Genomic DNA, 17648 nt, shown 5'->3' on the forward strand with positions numbered 1-17648 from the left:
TGAATGTGTGATTTTTACATCGGCAAGTTCAGTTTTACATGTCTTTGTATGGTTTCGTTTTAAACACCCATTGTACAGGGGTGAATGCCATTAAAAAAACACGTTATGCATAATGCCAATAAGTGTGTGCAAAGCCAATAACCAAACAGGGCATTGCCACTTGGCCATCTTTCAAAAAGGAGACGAATATCGGCTGCGGCCAGACCCACCTCACCACACACCAAGGTCGTGACCTCTGCACACTACCGCCACGTGAACACCTGATGCCGGATTCTGCCAGAGGCAGACGGGGCACAAAGGGGAGTGAGTGCGAGCAGCTGCTCTTTCCCAGCTACAGTGAGGGAAAAAAGTATTTGATCCCCTGCCGATTTTGTATGTTTGCCCACTGACAAAGAAATGATCAGTCTATAATTTTAATGGTAGGTTTATTTGAACAGTGAGACAAAATAACAACACAATCCAGAAAAACGCATGTCAAAAATGTTATAAATTGATTTGCATATTAATGAGGGAAATAAGTATTTGACCCCCTCTCAATCAGAAAGATTTCTGGCTCCCAGGTGTCTTTTATACAGGTAACGAGCTGAGATTAGGAGCACACTCTTAAAGTGAGTGCTCATAATCTCAGCGTGTTACCTGTATAAAAGACACCTGTCCACAGAAGCAATCAATCAATCAGATTCCAAACTCTCCACCATGGCCAAGACCAAAGAGCTCTCCAAGGATGTCAGGGACAAGATTGTAGACCTACACAAGGCTGGGCTACAAGACCTACACAAGGCTGGGCTACAAGACCATTGCCAAGCAGCTTGGTGAGAAGGTGACAACAGTTGGTGCGATTATTCGCAAATGGAAGAAACACAAAAGAACTGTCAATCTCACTCGGCCTGGGGCTCCATGCAAGATCTCACCTCGTGGAGTTGCAATGATCATGAGAACGGTGAGGAATCAGCCCAGAACTACACGGGAGGATCTTGTCAATGATCTCAAGGCAGCTAAAATCATAGTCACCAAGAAAACAATTGGTAACACACTACGCCGTGAAGGACTGAAATCCTGCAGCGCCCGCAAGGTCCCCCTGCTCAAGAAAGCACATATACATGCCCGTCTGAAGTTTGCCAATGAACATCTGAATGATACAGAGGACAACTGGGTGAAAGTCTTGTGGTCAGATGAGACCAAAATGGAGCTCTTTGGCATCAATTCAACTCGCCGTGTTTGGAGGAGGAATGCTGCCTATGACCCCAAGAACACCATCCCCACCGTCAAACATGGAGGTGGAAACATTATGCTTTGGGGGTGTTTTTCTGCTAAGGGGACAGGACAACTTCACCGCATCAAAGGGACGATGGACGGGGCCATGTACCGTCAAATCTTGGGTGAGAACCTCCTTCCCTCAGCCAGGGCATTGAAAATGGGTCATGGATGGGTATTCCAGCATGACAATGACCCAAAACACACGGCCAAGGCAACAAAGGAGTGGCTCAAGAAGAAGCACATTAAGGTCCTGGAGTGGCCTAGCCAGTCTCCAGACCTCAATCCCATAGAAAATCTGTGGAGGGAGCTGAAGGTTCGAGTTGGAAAAGATCTGCAAAGAGGAGTGGGACAAAATCCCTCCTGAGATGTGTGCAAACCTGGTGGCCAACTACAAGAAACGTCTGACCTCTGTGATTGCCAAAAAGGGTTTTGCCACCAAGTACTAAGTCATGTTTTCCAAAGGGGTCAAATACTTATTTCCCTCTTTTATACAGGTAACAAGCTGAGATTAGCACTCCCTTTAAGAGTGTGCTCCTAAACTCAGCTCGTTACCTGTATAAAAGACACCTGGGAGCCAGAAATCTTTCTGATTGAGAGGGGGTCAAATACTTATTTCCCTCATTAAAATGCAAATCCATTTATAACATTTTTGACATGCGTTTTTTATGGATTTTATTGTTATTCTATCTCTCACTGTTCAAATAAACCTACCATTAAAATGATAGACTGATCATTTCTTTGTCAGTGGGCAAACATATAAAATCTGCAGGGGATCAAATACTTGTTTCCCTCACTGTAAAAGGTGCAGCCAACAAAACTAAATGTTGCTTTGTAATTACTAGGAATTTTTTTTTTTATCGCAGACTGACTACATTGAGCTATTTTTTATGATAAAGAATTGAGTCGCAACTACTTGACTTTCAGGTGGGCTGCCGGAGGACCCTCTAGTGCCGTCACAGCCACACTGACCTCTTTCATTTCGCGCCTATGATTAGCACGGCTGGATACGTATGGTGCCAAATAAGTTCAACATACATAAATACTTCTCGAGGTGGCAGGTCTGCAATCATCCTGGTTAGGCTGCTTTCGAATTAATATTCAGGAATGATTTATTAATGCAGTCTGGATTGATAGAGCATCTCAATGTGACCACACCTTATGAACAACCATCATAATCTCTAGCATATGTATTCAACAGGTACTTTGAGATTATGCAAATATATGTGCATATCTTATGTCCATGTCCGTGGCTAATGAATGCTTTGTTGGAAATGCAGTTTAAACGAGCAACCGCCGAGCCAGACTGCCGTCGCGGGCAAACCGCTGTAAGCCCTCTTCGACATTGCCACAGCCAATTACAGGGTCGATGTAAATCCAGACAACACACACTAAGCTGCCTTTTGTGAAAGAGGAATTTGAACAAAGAGCTGCCCCCTTCACCAGGACAAAAGCTCCCAAAACACTAGTACCTCTTAAGCTGTCTGATGTCAAAGGAAATCAATCTTGGGAAAAGCAAGATTAAGTGCAGCATAGATTATAGAATTAATCCACTGCCTGCGGATTATGAATACGGATCTGCATATCAATAACTCTTCACTGGCAAAACTAGGCTTACAACTTTACCACTGCCTCCACCTAAGTCTGCGCTAAATTTTGTGGTTCTTTCAAAGACGTAAACAATGTTTGCGATGACTAAAGCCAGTAATCCTGCTTATTGGCAGGTAATGTATGGTAAAAAAGACATGTTCACACTTGCTGCTTCAGTGCAGTTTACAAGCAAAGTAGATTGATAAAATGTACAATTTTACATACAGAACAAGCACTGCTTAATCTGAGAAAATGGTCCTTTAAGAGAGTGCTCCATGTTCACTTTGATATTTCTGGGTCATATTTAATCGTAAATTACAACGCGAAAGAACCTAACGTATGTAGGCTGGAATATTGCCATTATTGTTGATTTGCCACCCGATAGAACCACGCAGGCTTCACACAGAGCACTTTAAAGATGCAGAGACAGGACTTTAATCAAATTCACCAACAAAGTCAATTGCAAGAGTTATAACAGACAAAAAGTCAGGTTTGCCAGCTTTCATTAAATGTTTTATTATATCATTTTGACAAAATGTAAAACAAAACTATGACAATTTTTTTACATTATAAAGCTTTATTCCTAAACTACAGTCCTCAGCCTCCCCCTAGTTTAGCTTTGCCATGTTTAGTAATCTACAAATGCACCATGCACCTTTATCCTTCACGTAGCCGTGAAGAGGACACTGATGAGAACGTGTCGAGGAGGCTCGAGGTCTGGAATTTAGGAAGCTCCATCACCCTTCGGTATGTTACGGCATTGCTATGCGAGTGCTAATTTAGCCAGGTTAATCTAAATCTAACCTCCTTGAAGGCCACTCATTACATGAAGCATGCAACCTTAATCTGTGTAACATGGTTTGTTGAAACTCACCTTCAACTTTGAACTCACACTTTTCTTTTTAATATACACATTTACAATTGTATTTAAATGACAGCCAAATTCCAGTTTTTCTTTTATAAAGTGAAGTTGTATACAAAAGCTGGACCAATAGTTATCAGCTCACCCAATACACACACACACCATGGCCCTGCTCCTTACATCACATATTATGCATGTCATAAGTACTCTTTCGCATCTGCATGTGAATTAAGACGATAGCCAACAATGAGTATTGGACAATAGGTGGTAGACAAGGATGAGAGCAGAACCTGAGAACTATAGGTCCAGACCCCTGGGGTTTGTTTGCAAAATACAAAGTGACTCTTTATAATTGCCTTTGTTTATGATGTGACGTTGCATAGGATCATGAAAGCAGTACCGGTGTTGTGAACGTCAGTACATCCTAGGTCAATCCAAGGTTTTAAATATCAAGATTCTCAAATACCACCCTGAAGAGCCTTGTTGTTAAATGCAATAATCTGACAGATAAGACTAATCTCGCCAGACAGTGTACAGCATCAACTACTCTATGCAGATGTTTAAATATTATGCGTTACGTTAGGCACTTGCACTGCATCTGAGAACTCATATGCAAAAATAATTAACAAAATTAGTATTCAGTGCATTGGTGGGTTAGTATACTGACACATTTGCATCTGATTGAGCAAAATAATTACAAACGATATCATAACGCTGTTAATCAGTCAGAATGTAAAATTTCCACTTTTTAAATATTATCCAGTGGGAAAATAAACGTATTATGAAGCAATGCTATGTTTAAACTTGTAATCGTTTCACATTTCCTCTGTGGGACGTTCCACAATGAATCAGGATCATCCACTTCTTCTGCTCTTTTAACATTCTTCCTACTGACACATTCACACTCCCACCTTTTTGATGGTCTTCCCTTACTACGCCTCTTCCACCGCACATCCCTTGGGTGATTATCTTTAAGCCACTGCTGCTGCCTCTTCTTCAGGGATCCCCCTGTCTGTCATTCTTCGAGTGCTGCCTAATTTGTCCTCTTTGCCATCCAGTGAATGGGCAGCATCCCCCTGTATCGTTTGAATTTATACTTGATACAATAACATTCGTAGTTTAGTAAAATAAATGAGAAAATAATAATCCTAAAATACTTACTAGGAAGTTAAGTCATACCAGATCTATCCACTGCTTTATGAAGGCCTCTGCCAACAGCATCCTTCATGGTCTTGTGAACCACCAATCTATGTTTACTCCTACATGTGAGCTAATCTCATCGCTCCATCTCCATCATGGTCACCCTGTTGGGTATCTTGTTGTCTTTGGCTGCCATTCCCTTCCAGCACATTTGGCTGGCAATCTAGCAATGTGCCCAAGCCCATTTAGTTTCCTTGACAGCCAATTTGACTATCATTTGCTTGTGTTCTCTGAACCATGTGTTCCTGTCTCTCCGTGCAATTCCCAGCAAACATCTCTACATGCCTATGCACTTTTCATTTTTTGATCAATTTTCTGTCAGTGTTCACATCTACGATACATGTCACAGTGGGCAATGTGCACTGATTTAAACTATTTAGCCACAGCAAAGGCCATTTGAGAACTGTTTATTAAAACTGTAAAAGTGGCTACCCTAGCCACTGTATTATTAAAAAAAAAACAATGCCGTGAAATTATTTTTTTCCATTTTGCGTCGATTTTTTTCATCACACATTGAATTGTTTGGATTTGCGTCAACTAACTGAATGTGTAAAAGGCAGATTGTATGGATGACTTATGGATTTAAATACATCTGCAGATGTATTTCTGCTTGTTCGTATTTTCTAAGCAACACGCTCGGTCAGCAGCGTTGCAGTTAAACAGAGGCTGTGCCACAACGCATCTCCAGGCTCCACCAGGGGGCCCCACAGCACCCTCCACGACTCCACAACACGAATATTAGCATTGTATCAAAGGCATTAACATTCACATAGTGCAATTCAAGGGTTGTTTGAATTCCAAAAATGAGTAGCTTATCGAGGAGTGTGTTTTATCTCAGGAGGTATACGTAAAATTGCGGCACGTTATATCCAAGTCATGCCAATGGCACATTTCATCTCGACAATACATAGAAAAAAAGCTAACACATTCCATCATTTGAAAGTATGTTTTAACGTGATTTGTGATTTTTTTTTTTTAACGTAAGGCATGCCTATAAAATCAAGCATATATACTGTATTGGTATTTTGAAGTCGATCGGCCTTGTAATGGCTTGCCATGTTACAGCACTCTCGAGGTTGTCTTTTATTATCGTTACCATTTGGTGAAATAATTAATCATTCATCACCCAGAATGACCATGGAAGTTAAAATGGAGCCATGGCCTGGGAAGTGTAGTAACAGCATTTTTTAAACGTTAACAGTTGCATTGTTTAGTACGATTTGTATGGTGAGCGCAACATGTTGTAGCACAGGACAAAATGTACCCCTTTAAACTCATTGTGAACTTCTAATGATGAGTACATACTAAAATACAACACTAAGTGTAACTCGCTATAACTGCATTATTAAGCACAGATTGTAAACTGTAGTTACTCTGTAATGCTAGTATGTAGTTCAAGTGACGTTAACGTTTTAATGACCAACTCCAACCCTCCCGTACATTCCCAACGGTAATCCTGATGGTAATGAGCTGGACATGAGACTTCAGTCACACACCACACAGGGTCAAGTCTTTGCCAATCCTGCCATTGCAGCCCTAGTTTAGAGAGCAGTGTGCTGAAGACAGTAGACATTTTCACTTGAACATTTTATACGAGATGTATTAAAATATAAGGTGTGAAAAACACATGTTTTACTTGCCAATTTGGTGACAATGACTTGGTGTGGGTTTTGTTAAATAATACCTAAGACACTTCATCTCAAATGTATATTTTGAATACTACGGTAATTTAATTTCACAGTATGAATAAAAAAAAATGCTGCAACATACAATTGTGTGTACGACACCAAATACATACATGCTATTAATTACACACACGCATTGTATGCAATTATTTGCCTCATGGCCTAAACCAGACTCCAGACCATTGAGAAGTTGAGATATAAAATCCAACTGCAATGTACTGCAAACACATGCACACCAATACCTTCACTCACACTGCTAACCACACCCTCATGACATCTGGAAGTGCCACAAAGCGCCATAACGTACTGCTTTCATGTAAACTTCCACTGCTAGAAAAACATGTCAAAAGGACAAGGAGTTTGGCCAGATGACACATGACATGACAATAAAATCCTCAAAGACGGAACAATATGCGATGGTGCAGTGTTTAGTGGTAAATAGTGCTGTGATTTTTATGCAATGGAAAATGAAACAAGCCGTTTATAAATCCACATGAGCTTATGACATAGCCTTGTTTTGTATACGATAAATACTTGGTGTGGTTTCTATGGCAAAATGAAACTAAATGGAAGAATACAATGACATCAACAACAATGAAGATCCCAAATGAGATTATTAAAGCTGAGGCTGACTGTACATTTTGATAAAAGTCATGGCTATTAACCGTCAAGCACAGTGGAAATGCAGTTAAATTGTGTTTCTTAAAGAACTTAAATTTTTTCCCTGTCAAGTAATATCTTGATTGGTATGCTTTCAATACTCGTGCCAAAACTGATATAAAATGTCCTTGTTTCAGAGGACAAAGGAATGATTAAATTGAGTGCTGGAAATGCATAAAAAAACTGAACCAACTTGAATACTTCATTATGGGGGTAATTTCACTTTTATCTCATGGGAACAATTTGTAAGCGAACAATAACTGAACCACAACTTTTAGATAAACGATTATGCATCACACATTTAAATGGAGACATATCTAGCAACACGTTTACATTATACACTGTAAACTGGAACAACACAAACCTGGCGCTTTTTACTCAGTGAAGACTGTGTTAAAAGTACATTGTGGTGGTGTGTTGTCCTGCCTTGCAGGCCCTCAAAGGTTGTGGGACAGCACATTTTTTTCAGATGTGCTTCCAATTTAATAAAAATGCGACAAATCCAACAGAAATTGTTATTCACTCAATTGCAAAATATTTACAAGATGAGTACATACATAGAACAGCACATTACTCTGAATGTGGAAATGGTAACATTACGACTCATCCACCTGCAACCCCTACATACACACACCGGATGTTGTGCATATGCACCATTACCCCCTAGCGGACTGCATCAGTACTGCAGCGCTTATACTTACTACTTGGCACACTTCAATCATTACTTAAGGTCTGGACAGGAGGGTGGCATCGTGCCAGAGCACTTCACCCCCAACAGGACGGTTGTGGGATCATATTCCAGTTGGGAGTCTTCTTAGCCAATAATCCCTCCACGTTTGATAAAATATGTACTCTGTAAGAAATCAACAGGAATGTGGAATTTCCAACACTGGCTCAAGACCACCAGTGTGAAGGGCATGCCTCAGTGTTAATTTCAGTAAGTGTTTCAATGCAATAATATTTATAAAGATGAGCAATGAATGTTTACAACTCGCAATAAATAAAAATAGCACATTACATAACATTAATTTCTGCAATTGAAACACCAGAATATATACATTACAATTGCAGCAATTAACTTCTACTCGGTTAAGTGTAATAGTTAAAATGTACATAAATATTGTGTGAGGCCAATATTAACAAAGGTCGAATTTCTCAAAGATCTCAAACAACTGAGTGTTTCCAGGTCCAAAAACTAGACAACAAATGTGGCACACTCTGAAGAGCGAACATTTCCATGCGTTTGACATTAACAAGAAAAAAGTATAAAACGCAAGAGAAATAAAAATGTAAACTGTACGCAACAGTGTTTGCATCAATTTCATCAGCGATTTAAGACAGATGACATTTGTTTTCATAAGTAAAGGGCTGCCAATTTACATTTTTATTTCACAAGGGCCAAATCAATAACCCGCGAGGCTACTGGTACAGCATTTTTCAATTCCATTACACGTAAATTATTTAAATATAATGTAGCCACCGCAATACGGGTTGGTAACATGGAGTGTAATGTGATTAAACACTGGCTTTCAGATTAATTAAACTACTGCATTCATTGTGGAGATAAGCTCATTTGAGAAAAATAAAATATGCCAACAAATCAAGAAAAGCATAACAAAGCATTCACAACAATGCACAGCCAAGAACTAAAACTATAATTTTATATTAAATGCTATATTTTCTTCTTCAGCCTAACATAAGCTGCGCAATTTATCAAGAGGCTTGCAATATTATATTCTTAGCTCTTTCGGTAAAGTCACGTTGAAGGGAAACAATAAAATAATGTTTTTTTTGTTGTATATATATTTCATATATATTTTATTATTTTATTGTTTCCCTTCAACGTGACTTTACCGAAAGAGCTAAGAATATGAATTACTGCAGTCACGAAAACTTTAAATCAAAATGCTTGCAATAGTTTTCATTGCAGTTTTAGAAACCAGTATCAAGCATACTTTACTTATTGTAATTTATGATGCATTCATTACAACACATCCACACATAAACAAATCACATTCCAAATGTCGCCTTTAAAATGTGAATAAGAGAGCTCCATTCCAATGACTGTTTCACCTGAAAGCATTACATCATCATTGAGCAGCATCACTCAATGCACGTAGCCATGCCCTGGACTCAAACCTGCAGTATGAGGAGAGGGGGCAGCGATTTCTGCCTCAAGGACATGCTGCCACCCATGCCCAGCCCAGCAGCGTCCCATACAGCCAGGTCCTCCAGTAGATGGAGCGCCCCGTCTCCGTGAGCAGCATGGGCAGAGTGAGCGTGGCCAGGAACACGGCCGATGGCAGTGTACGGCGAAGGCGCAGGCGGGAGGCCTTGGGGCTGCCGGGGAAGCCCCACTCGCCTCCTTTCATGGCCGCTCGCTCGTAAAAGTCAGCCATTAGCCTGCGGGGGGGGGGGGGGGGGGGATGGCGAGGCAGTTGACGGGCATGCCCGTAAGGATTCTGGCTCATGGCAGTTGAGGCATCAGGTTTTATGTGTCCCGATTGGCCAGGGTGGTCAGGGCCCTTGCCACCGAGTACGAATTGAGGCAATCAAATCGTTTACAAGTAGGGGAGAACATAAATGATTGATTCACATGCGATGCCAGGTATTAAAAAGGAGACAATCCTAAATCCCACAGCTCCCTTGTAATTTCACTGGGGAATTGCCATGGCATGTCATGCTTTGTAAAAAATCATTAGAAAATTCCTAGTAGCAATCATCAATCATACGGGGAGGTGGTGTACAGTACTTATGCTAGTCCACCACCTACGTTTTGTAAAAAAACGGACATTTGTCAACATACATTGAAAACAATCCATCCCAATTAATTAGGAAAAGAGTAAATGGTTCTATAATTTATCAGGTTTCCCTATAAATGGAACAATTACTCTGAACAGGTTAAGATCATCTTAAACACTGGATATTGATTTCATTGAAGGTCAATCAAGTCCATAACAATGTACATCATCTTATTATGATGTCTAAACAGCATAGATTTAACACATATTATGCACACAGGCTAATGTATTATATGGCTGCATCCATTATACAAGCTGCATGGTGGTTACGTGCCATGCAAGGCATGATGGGAAGACTGATCATATGGCCTTTTGCTGATAAGAAATTACTCGTGGCTCTGTTGAGTGCAGCCGTGTCCTCTGAGCCCGCATACTTATCCTTCTTCTCAAAGCGCTCGTGCAGCCAGAGCTTGAAGAAATGAGGCTCGTGTGGCACTTCCTGGATGTCAATGCGCTCAAAGTGGATGTGGACACGCGGAGACTCGCAGCACAGGAACTCTGAATGCAAACGCATTGCGCAAACCACGTGCCGGCAGTCAAATCATCAACTTCTCATGATTAAAGGAAAGATCATTTTCCAAATTGTCCTATAAAGTCCTGTATCTGTGCAATAAAATTTCTAAATTATATAACATCCATTCTTAATGAGATGAAAAATGTGAGTGACAAAACCTCAGCATCAAAACTTAAATTCGTCATACAGTGGCATGTTCATAACATTAAGGGAGTAATTTCACTCTGTACAGATAATTAAATTGACATTGTAAAGACCTGAAAAAGTATTAAAGACCAACATTACAATGTTATTAAATGACTGCAACTACACAACTAAGCAATAAGTAAAATGTGAGCTCACAAGTAGCAAGTTACAAAAGCTACCTCTGATCTGCATTCATGTTTCATGAGGCAGCCACCGTTACAGTGAACTTCCTGTGTGCAGGTGGTTGTGTGTGCTAACCGGGCATGCTGGGGGCTGTCTTGCGTCGCCCGGCGGCATCAAGCGTGCCCTCGTACGCCACGGTGATGTCGTATATAGCGTGCAAGTGGTCGCTCATGGCATTGAGGGCAGCGTGCGTGGCCCTGATACGCGGAGTCAGCACGTGGCTCAGCTCGGGCAAGCCTGCAAACATGGGTTGCTGCCTCATCACTGTGTCACTGCACCACCTACAATCACAATCTCTTCAGGTACTAGAGAAATTCAAGGGCGATTGTGATCAACAAGGGCAAATTGGTACGCAATGGCATTGAGTGACAGAGTTCTGTATAGCCAATTAAAACAATGTTTGGTGTAAAGTGATTTACAATGATTGGTTTATATAACACAGCCATGAAAGTCTTGCGACCTCTGTCTGCGATCTGTTTGGAAAATTTTACCACAAGGGAGAACAGCAATCAGATTTATTCAAATTCTGGCAGAAAAAGGTGTACAATAAAAAGTGGTGCAGTGACTCCTGCTGGTGATGAATGCTAGTGTATCAAGGACATCATGGCAATAACCACCAAAGCAGTGTCTCCCTGCTCAAAAAAAAATAAGGCAACACTCATAGCCGTAGACTGTCCAGAGCAAGCAGTGGAAATTCCACATTCCTGTCGAGAGAAATACTCTCTCCTTAAGACTACTAATATTCACTTTAAACACAGTTATAGTAATTTTATAGACTCTGGAAGGAACATAATGATGTGTGAAGTCAAAATTTTAATGGGATTTGAACTCTCAACCTTCCAAATTAGTCAGGTCCCCTACCCTCAACTCTACCCAGCTGAATTCAAAGGAAGGCACATAAATGAGAAAGCCCAAATATAAGCATTAGTCATTGTACTGTCAGGACGTTAAAGCTGACAAAAAATAATGAACAATTGGGAGGATATTTAGAGAACACTGATATAGCAGAGACATTTTGAATTACGTTTCTAAGTTATGCAAAATGACTCACCTTCCTTGTTTGCAAATGCTTTGCTGGCTTCAATAACATTTGCTGCCTCTGGGTTGTACCTAGTTCCTTCTGGGAAAATCACCAAGTACATCTGTGGAATCATAGTTGATGAACATCACAAGAGCCTTTTTCTGCTGAACTGTACCATTCAATTAGGCACAGTCGTGCACTGACATGCAGTTTAAAAAAAAAAAGAAAACTGTCAGTATGCATGAATTTTTTATGGTCAAAATGAAGGAAGTCCCAACATACGGAGCACTCAATATATGTTTCAAATAAGAGAAACTTGAGAGTATAATTTAAGTGGCTCGTAATCATGCAGGACAGTTATTGATTACATGTAGTCTCTGCATATATCAAAATAGCTGAAGCAGAAGGCTACTTATTCATCTATCTCAGCGCATATATTAAGGATCTTACTTCATGGAAATGGCTCTCAGGGCAATTGCTACCAACCTTCCCCACTAACATTATTCATTGTATTCACTTCAGTCATGTAAAAATTGTCACGGTCATCCTTGTTCATATTTCACAATAGCCTTATATGCTGTTCCTAAACACCATGTAGCCATAAACCTTATTGATGCGCAAAATTATGCTAGCCACCCATAAGAGAATAACATTTGCTAGATGATACGTGATTGCCAGACCTGATACTCCATAAGCTTAGATAGGCTGTATTAAAGCTAAACCGTAGAGTATGTGTTTTATATCCACTACCTCTTTAGCATGCTGCATACAACATTTCAACAATGTACAGCAGCACAAGGCTCACCGGGATTTGTGCCTCCATTTGAGCCTTCAGCTTCCTCTCGATGGCCTTCTCATTGTAGTGGTCCCTGCGCTTCACGTAAACTCCGCCGTGCTGCAGGCACAACGGGGTGGTCTGTGAACCTCTCCATACCAAGCGTGAACGTTTACACATGCCCCGGTTCTTACTGTGCCATCCAGCAAGCCATATCCCAGTGTCACGGCATTCCCCTATAAGGAATTGTAATGTGCATTCATATTCTTTTGTGTTTCTTCCTTTTGTGAATAATCGCACCAACTGTTGTCACCTTCTCACCAAGCTGCTTGGCAATGGTCTTGTAGCCCATTCCAGCCTTGTGTAGGTCTACAATCTTGTCCCTGACATCCTTGGAGAGCTCTTTGGTCTTGGCCATGGTGGAGAGTTTGGAATCTGATTGATTGATTGTTTCTGTGGACAGGTGTCTTTTATACAGGTAACAAGCTGAGATAGGAGCACTCCCTTTAAGAGTGTGCTCCTAATCTCAGCTCGTTACCTGTATAAAAGACACCTGGGAGCCAAAAATCTTTCTGATTGAGAGGGGGTGAAATACTTATTTCCCTCATTAAAATGCAAATCAATTTATAACATTTTTGACATGCGTTTTTCTGGATTTTATTGTTGTTATTCTGTCTCTCACTGTTCAAATAAACCTACCATTAAAATTATAGACTGATAATTTCTTTGTCAGTGGGCAAACGTAAAAAATCAGCAGGGGATCAAATACTTTTTTCCCTCACTGTATACTGAATTCAATCATGACTCCCAATTGTGACAATTCAATGCATTTCAGTGGTGGTTAATTGATACATGCCTTTGTATTAAAACTGCACCCTGACCATGTACATCTGTAGCTACCTCTCAGCGAGGAGGACTGAATACCTACGCACCTGAGAAAAATACCATCCATAGAGGGGCAGCCACTTCAGTCCATCCTTGAGCACATAGCGCACATGCCCCAGAGCATTCTGCCTCACTGCCAGCATGTCTGCCACAACCCAGTCAACTGCGCAGGAAAACAGAATACATGGACGCAATAAATTCAAGCATTAAATATGGAAAACGCATTTTTATAAAACTTTATTTAGTGCATTTTAGTATTCAAAAAGAGTTAGTGTCTTCCCACTCAAATGAAGATTTGAACAACACTCATTTCCACTGGCAGCACAGAGCCAGTGGTGGAAATTCCATATTCCCAAGGTGAGAGGACCAGTCTGCCCATGGGACAACAACTGCTGCATTCTTATGAAGTAATTTTCATGATATTGATTAGAGATACGAAGGACTGCAATAAGGCCTCATCACATCGTGTTGATGGTGGCATAAGTCACCTGAAAATACTTCACCACACTGATCAGTGCGAGTCCATAAAGGTAAATTTGTACAAAATTAATAAATATTCAAAAAGTAAAATTCTCCAAAAACAAAAGTTGAAAATAACGTATTAAATACAATTAAGTAGGACATTGTCAGACTAACCTGTGCTCTGGTGATTGGACAGGTAAATCACATTTTCCTTTTCAGAAGGTAGATCCCCATAGAGGACAACCTATGGCAAAATAAACAATGCACAGTCGGTAAACATGCAGATGAATGTTGTGGCCGTTGCGATATTGCCACAGCTTGCCACAAAACACTATACGTAAATTTACACAACACCTTCGTCTAACCATGCCCTGTGGTTTCAGCGCAGGCCTAACGCAAGCAAAGTCGATCGCAAACGTTATTATTGTACTGTAGAGATTACCGTCAACGTTTCGCTTCACCATTAAACGTATGGCCGATGAAAAAGCATATTTTCAAAAGCTGTCCTGTATAAGTACTGTATGTATAACGTGTGCAATACATAGCTAAACCAACCGGGCACTGCAAATCACGCAATATTGAATGTTGTTAACATTGTTTCCATAGTTTAGACCAGATGACTTTCAGTGGGCTGAAGTAGAAATCACTCAACATCTTAGCGGTGACCTTGTCTCAACCACTTAAACTGAACGCATGACAACATCCGTAACTCACCCCAGACTCCTCCAACTAGTGTAACCCATTGCACAAACCACCTTCAGCAATGTTTGTGCTGTTTTGAAAAGCGACCCAGTGGAAGGTGTTAAGGCAACTGGTCACAACAGCCCTTGACCTAGGCCGCTGCCAAGCTTATATGTTTAAGGTGAAGCAGTGGGCCTTAACCATGACCCTGTGGAAACCGATAGCACGGACAGAAGTCATCAATTGACCAACCCGAGGCCGACATTGCTTTGGTTTTTGTATTCTGTATTGAAAGAGATGCAGTTCACCACAGACCAATCGCAATGTAACCCTATAAACTGAGCAAAAACCCGAAGTCACCGAAACACCGAGTCGAGCCTCCCCGGCCGAAACCGCGGGGAAGAGGAGAGAGAGGGTAATGGGGCGGCAGTGAGTGGGGCGGCGAGGTCGAGCCGCCTCCTGGCCCCTCGCTCCTTACCTCCAGCCCCGTGTAGTTCTCAAAGAAGAGCAGCACCAGGCTCTGGTAGAGGTCGTAGAGGCGGTCATCGAGGCGCCGCCGCAGTCGGCCGGGCCCCAGCAGCAGCAGGGCGCGCCCCACCGCCCAACACAAGACGTAGGCTGGGGCCGAGCCCAGCATCACAGCCGCGGGGGCCAAGTAGCGCAGCGAGTGCGTGTGGACCACCAAAGACAGCAGCATGGCCGGGCGGGAGATGACGAGACAAAGGGACAGGGGGAGACGTGGAGGAGACTACAGGGAGCCAAAGAAGACAGCGGGGGGAGGGGGGGGCACGGGGGGCGGCGGCAGGGAGCTGATGACAACCGGACGAGGCAAGGGTCTGAAGGGAGGAGAAAGCTTGTGGTTCCTCTCGAGGATACGAGGAGACAGTGAGACAAGAACAGGATGAGCAAGAGGAAACAGGCCACCGGGAGACGCTGGCATACGAAGAGACAGAGGCAGTGAGAACAGAGGAGAAAGTGACAAGATCACAGACACGGGGAGAAGGGGGCGCAGAGACACGTGGAGACGGCCACTGCAGCAGAGGGGAGCGGACAAGAAGGGACAGGCGGGAGGGGGCAATGGCAGACGGGAAGACTGATACACCGAGACACGAGGAGACAGATGACGACAAGATTACAAGAGAGACGCGAGGAGGCCACAATGCTCCTCACTCACACAGGCGCGGCCATGGTGACCCGATAACCCCGCCTCTACGGCAGAGCGCGGCACCCAAAGCCTCGAGAGGGCGATTTGCAAACGCGAAACACGTGCTCCACAGCACAGTGAGTCTGTGCATAATACCACGCAACACGTGTTTACGTTAGTCACCATCACGCAATGCTTGGCCCATCATCACCATAATCATCCGTCAGAGGTCGACACTGTAGCACCACTCTTTGCGAAGTCAATCGTGATCATCCTACGGAGAGATTCCGCCCCGCCAGGGAAATGTGGAATTTCTGCAGGTTGCTCGGAGCCGCCAGCTGGGATAAATTCCACACCGGTCCTTATTTGAGAAGGAAGACACGTTGACACGTTTTGAATATTTAATACGGTACTGCATTGCACAGGTCTTGCAATGTTTATGTGTTCAATAGTCACGTGTATCCCATTTCACCATCAACATCCCCCTTGTACGCGACACGTCTCATTGTTTCCCGTATGGTTTAAAGTTATCTTAACGCTGCTGCAATGCAGTTTCTTCCCAGTTTTCTGGATTGTTTAAGTTTTAGGCTGGATAATAGAACACGCACACTTTTAAAGTATGTTTTTGTTCCCTAATATGTTTATTTGAGTCTTATTTGACTATATTATGCAGAACTCATGTATGATACTTAAAAACTGTTAATTGAGAGGTTTTTTTTAAATTTGATGTTGAAAGTCAAACTCCCGAATGTTCTTTTAACTTATCCAGTGTTTTATTTATGAGCAGGCCAAGAGTCACTGTGCCTAGGGGTAACGCTGTCTGTGGATGAGTGTTTCATCACTGCTCATTGTGAAAGGGAATCCATGGCTGGCTTTGATATTGCCACAGATGGTGTTTCTTAATCCTGTTGGGCTTTTGATATCAATCAGACTGGGACTGTATTTCACCAAATTGTCATCTTTGAGACCATTTTGCATTTAAATCAACTGTCTTCAGATCGACAAAGTCTTATTGGCCAAAATGTTAGCATATTTTCTCACCGCTGCTAATGCAGCCCCTTAATTGAAATACCTTTGGAATTTATGACCAATGCTGGCAGTTAATAAAAATCGGCGCCACTGCTGTGTAGATGCTATTTCCCGGGTACAGTATATAACAATGTGAAATGATGAAGGCCACTTGTGTTGTGGCCGAAACGTGATTTTTTTTATTTTTGTTGTTTTTTACGTGACTTTACCGAATAGAACCAAAGAGTATAGCTACAAATATCACAGGTTTAAAACAGTACGATCATTCTTACGTGTATAATTATTTAATATTTAAAGTAATGGAAGTACACACATCAACAGTTAAAAAACATCAATCTTTGAAGTCTCCATAATTATTCATAATGTGACCACAAGGTCTTCACCGTCGTGTCTAGAGTCGCATTTAATGCACGTCGTGTAGCAGTGAGCGTGATCAAGCGGCAGGTGGGGCCCGTGCACTGACGAATGTCAGCGATGCAGCCTTTGGCCACTGTTGGGTAGGGTGCTGGCATCAAAGTTGGAATTGGTGAATCATCTTTGAGGTCGGTGACAAAGGTGAAGAGCTGCAGCCAGATGACGGAAGACCGTTAAAGCAGACTCAAGTCAGGTGTTGGTCCGTGCAAAACAATGTGTATGACAAAAAAAGCAAGTGTCATTGTGGGATAATGGTGTCAGGGTCACGGTAAGACGCCTTGAATAAAGTGTGGAGCATTTTC

General features: G+C 42.0%; 1 protein-coding gene across 2 annotated transcripts; it reads right to left on the bottom strand.

Annotated features, from left to right (window-relative positions):
• Nucleotides 1-3335: 3335 nt before the first annotated feature.
• AGPAT5 (1-acylglycerol-3-phosphate O-acyltransferase 5) lies at nucleotides 3336-16755 on the bottom strand. Of its 2 annotated transcripts, none has more exons than XM_032969095.2 (8): nucleotides 15238-16748; nucleotides 14253-14322; nucleotides 13664-13779; nucleotides 12762-12851; nucleotides 11987-12077; nucleotides 11011-11172; nucleotides 10427-10550; nucleotides 3336-9654 (listed from the first exon to the last, which is right to left on the bottom strand). In XM_032969095.2, exons 1-8 carry the CDS (start codon nucleotides 15454-15456, stop codon nucleotides 9426-9428), a joined length of 1101 nt encoding a protein of 366 aa, XP_032824986.1. In that variant the 5' UTR covers nucleotides 15457-16748; the 3' UTR covers nucleotides 3336-9425. The 2 variants fall into 2 exon arrangements, with proteins under 2 accessions (XP_032824986.1, XP_032824996.1); XM_032969105.2 differs by having other exon boundaries at nucleotides 9534-9654; nucleotides 10383-10550; nucleotides 15238-16755.
• Nucleotides 16756-17648: the final 893 nt, after the last annotated feature.

The sequence above is a fragment of the Petromyzon marinus genome, chromosome 3 (assembly GCF_048934315.1).
Source record: "Petromyzon marinus isolate PM22_M1 ecotype Great Lakes invasive population chromosome 3, UKy_Petmar_22M1.pri1.0, whole genome shotgun sequence".
NCBI classification, from domain to species: Eukaryota; Metazoa; Chordata; class Hyperoartia; order Petromyzontiformes; family Petromyzontidae; genus Petromyzon; species Petromyzon marinus.

Bases quoted from the DNA above. Each gene is read 5' to 3' on its own strand.
- AGPAT5 (XM_032969095.2), bottom strand. From the start codon at position 15,456: ATGCTGCTGTCTTTGGTGGTCCACACGCACTCGCTGCGCTACTTGGCC. The intron at 13,780-14,252 runs GTTAGTCTGACA...TTTCCTGCGCAG, and splicing joins GTCCAATCACCAGAGCACAG to TTGACTGGGTTGTGGCAGAC. The intron at 9,655-10,426 runs GTATGCGGGCTC...CCCCCCCCGCAG, and splicing joins CGCTTTGAGAAGAAGGATAA to GCTAATGGCTGACTTTTACG.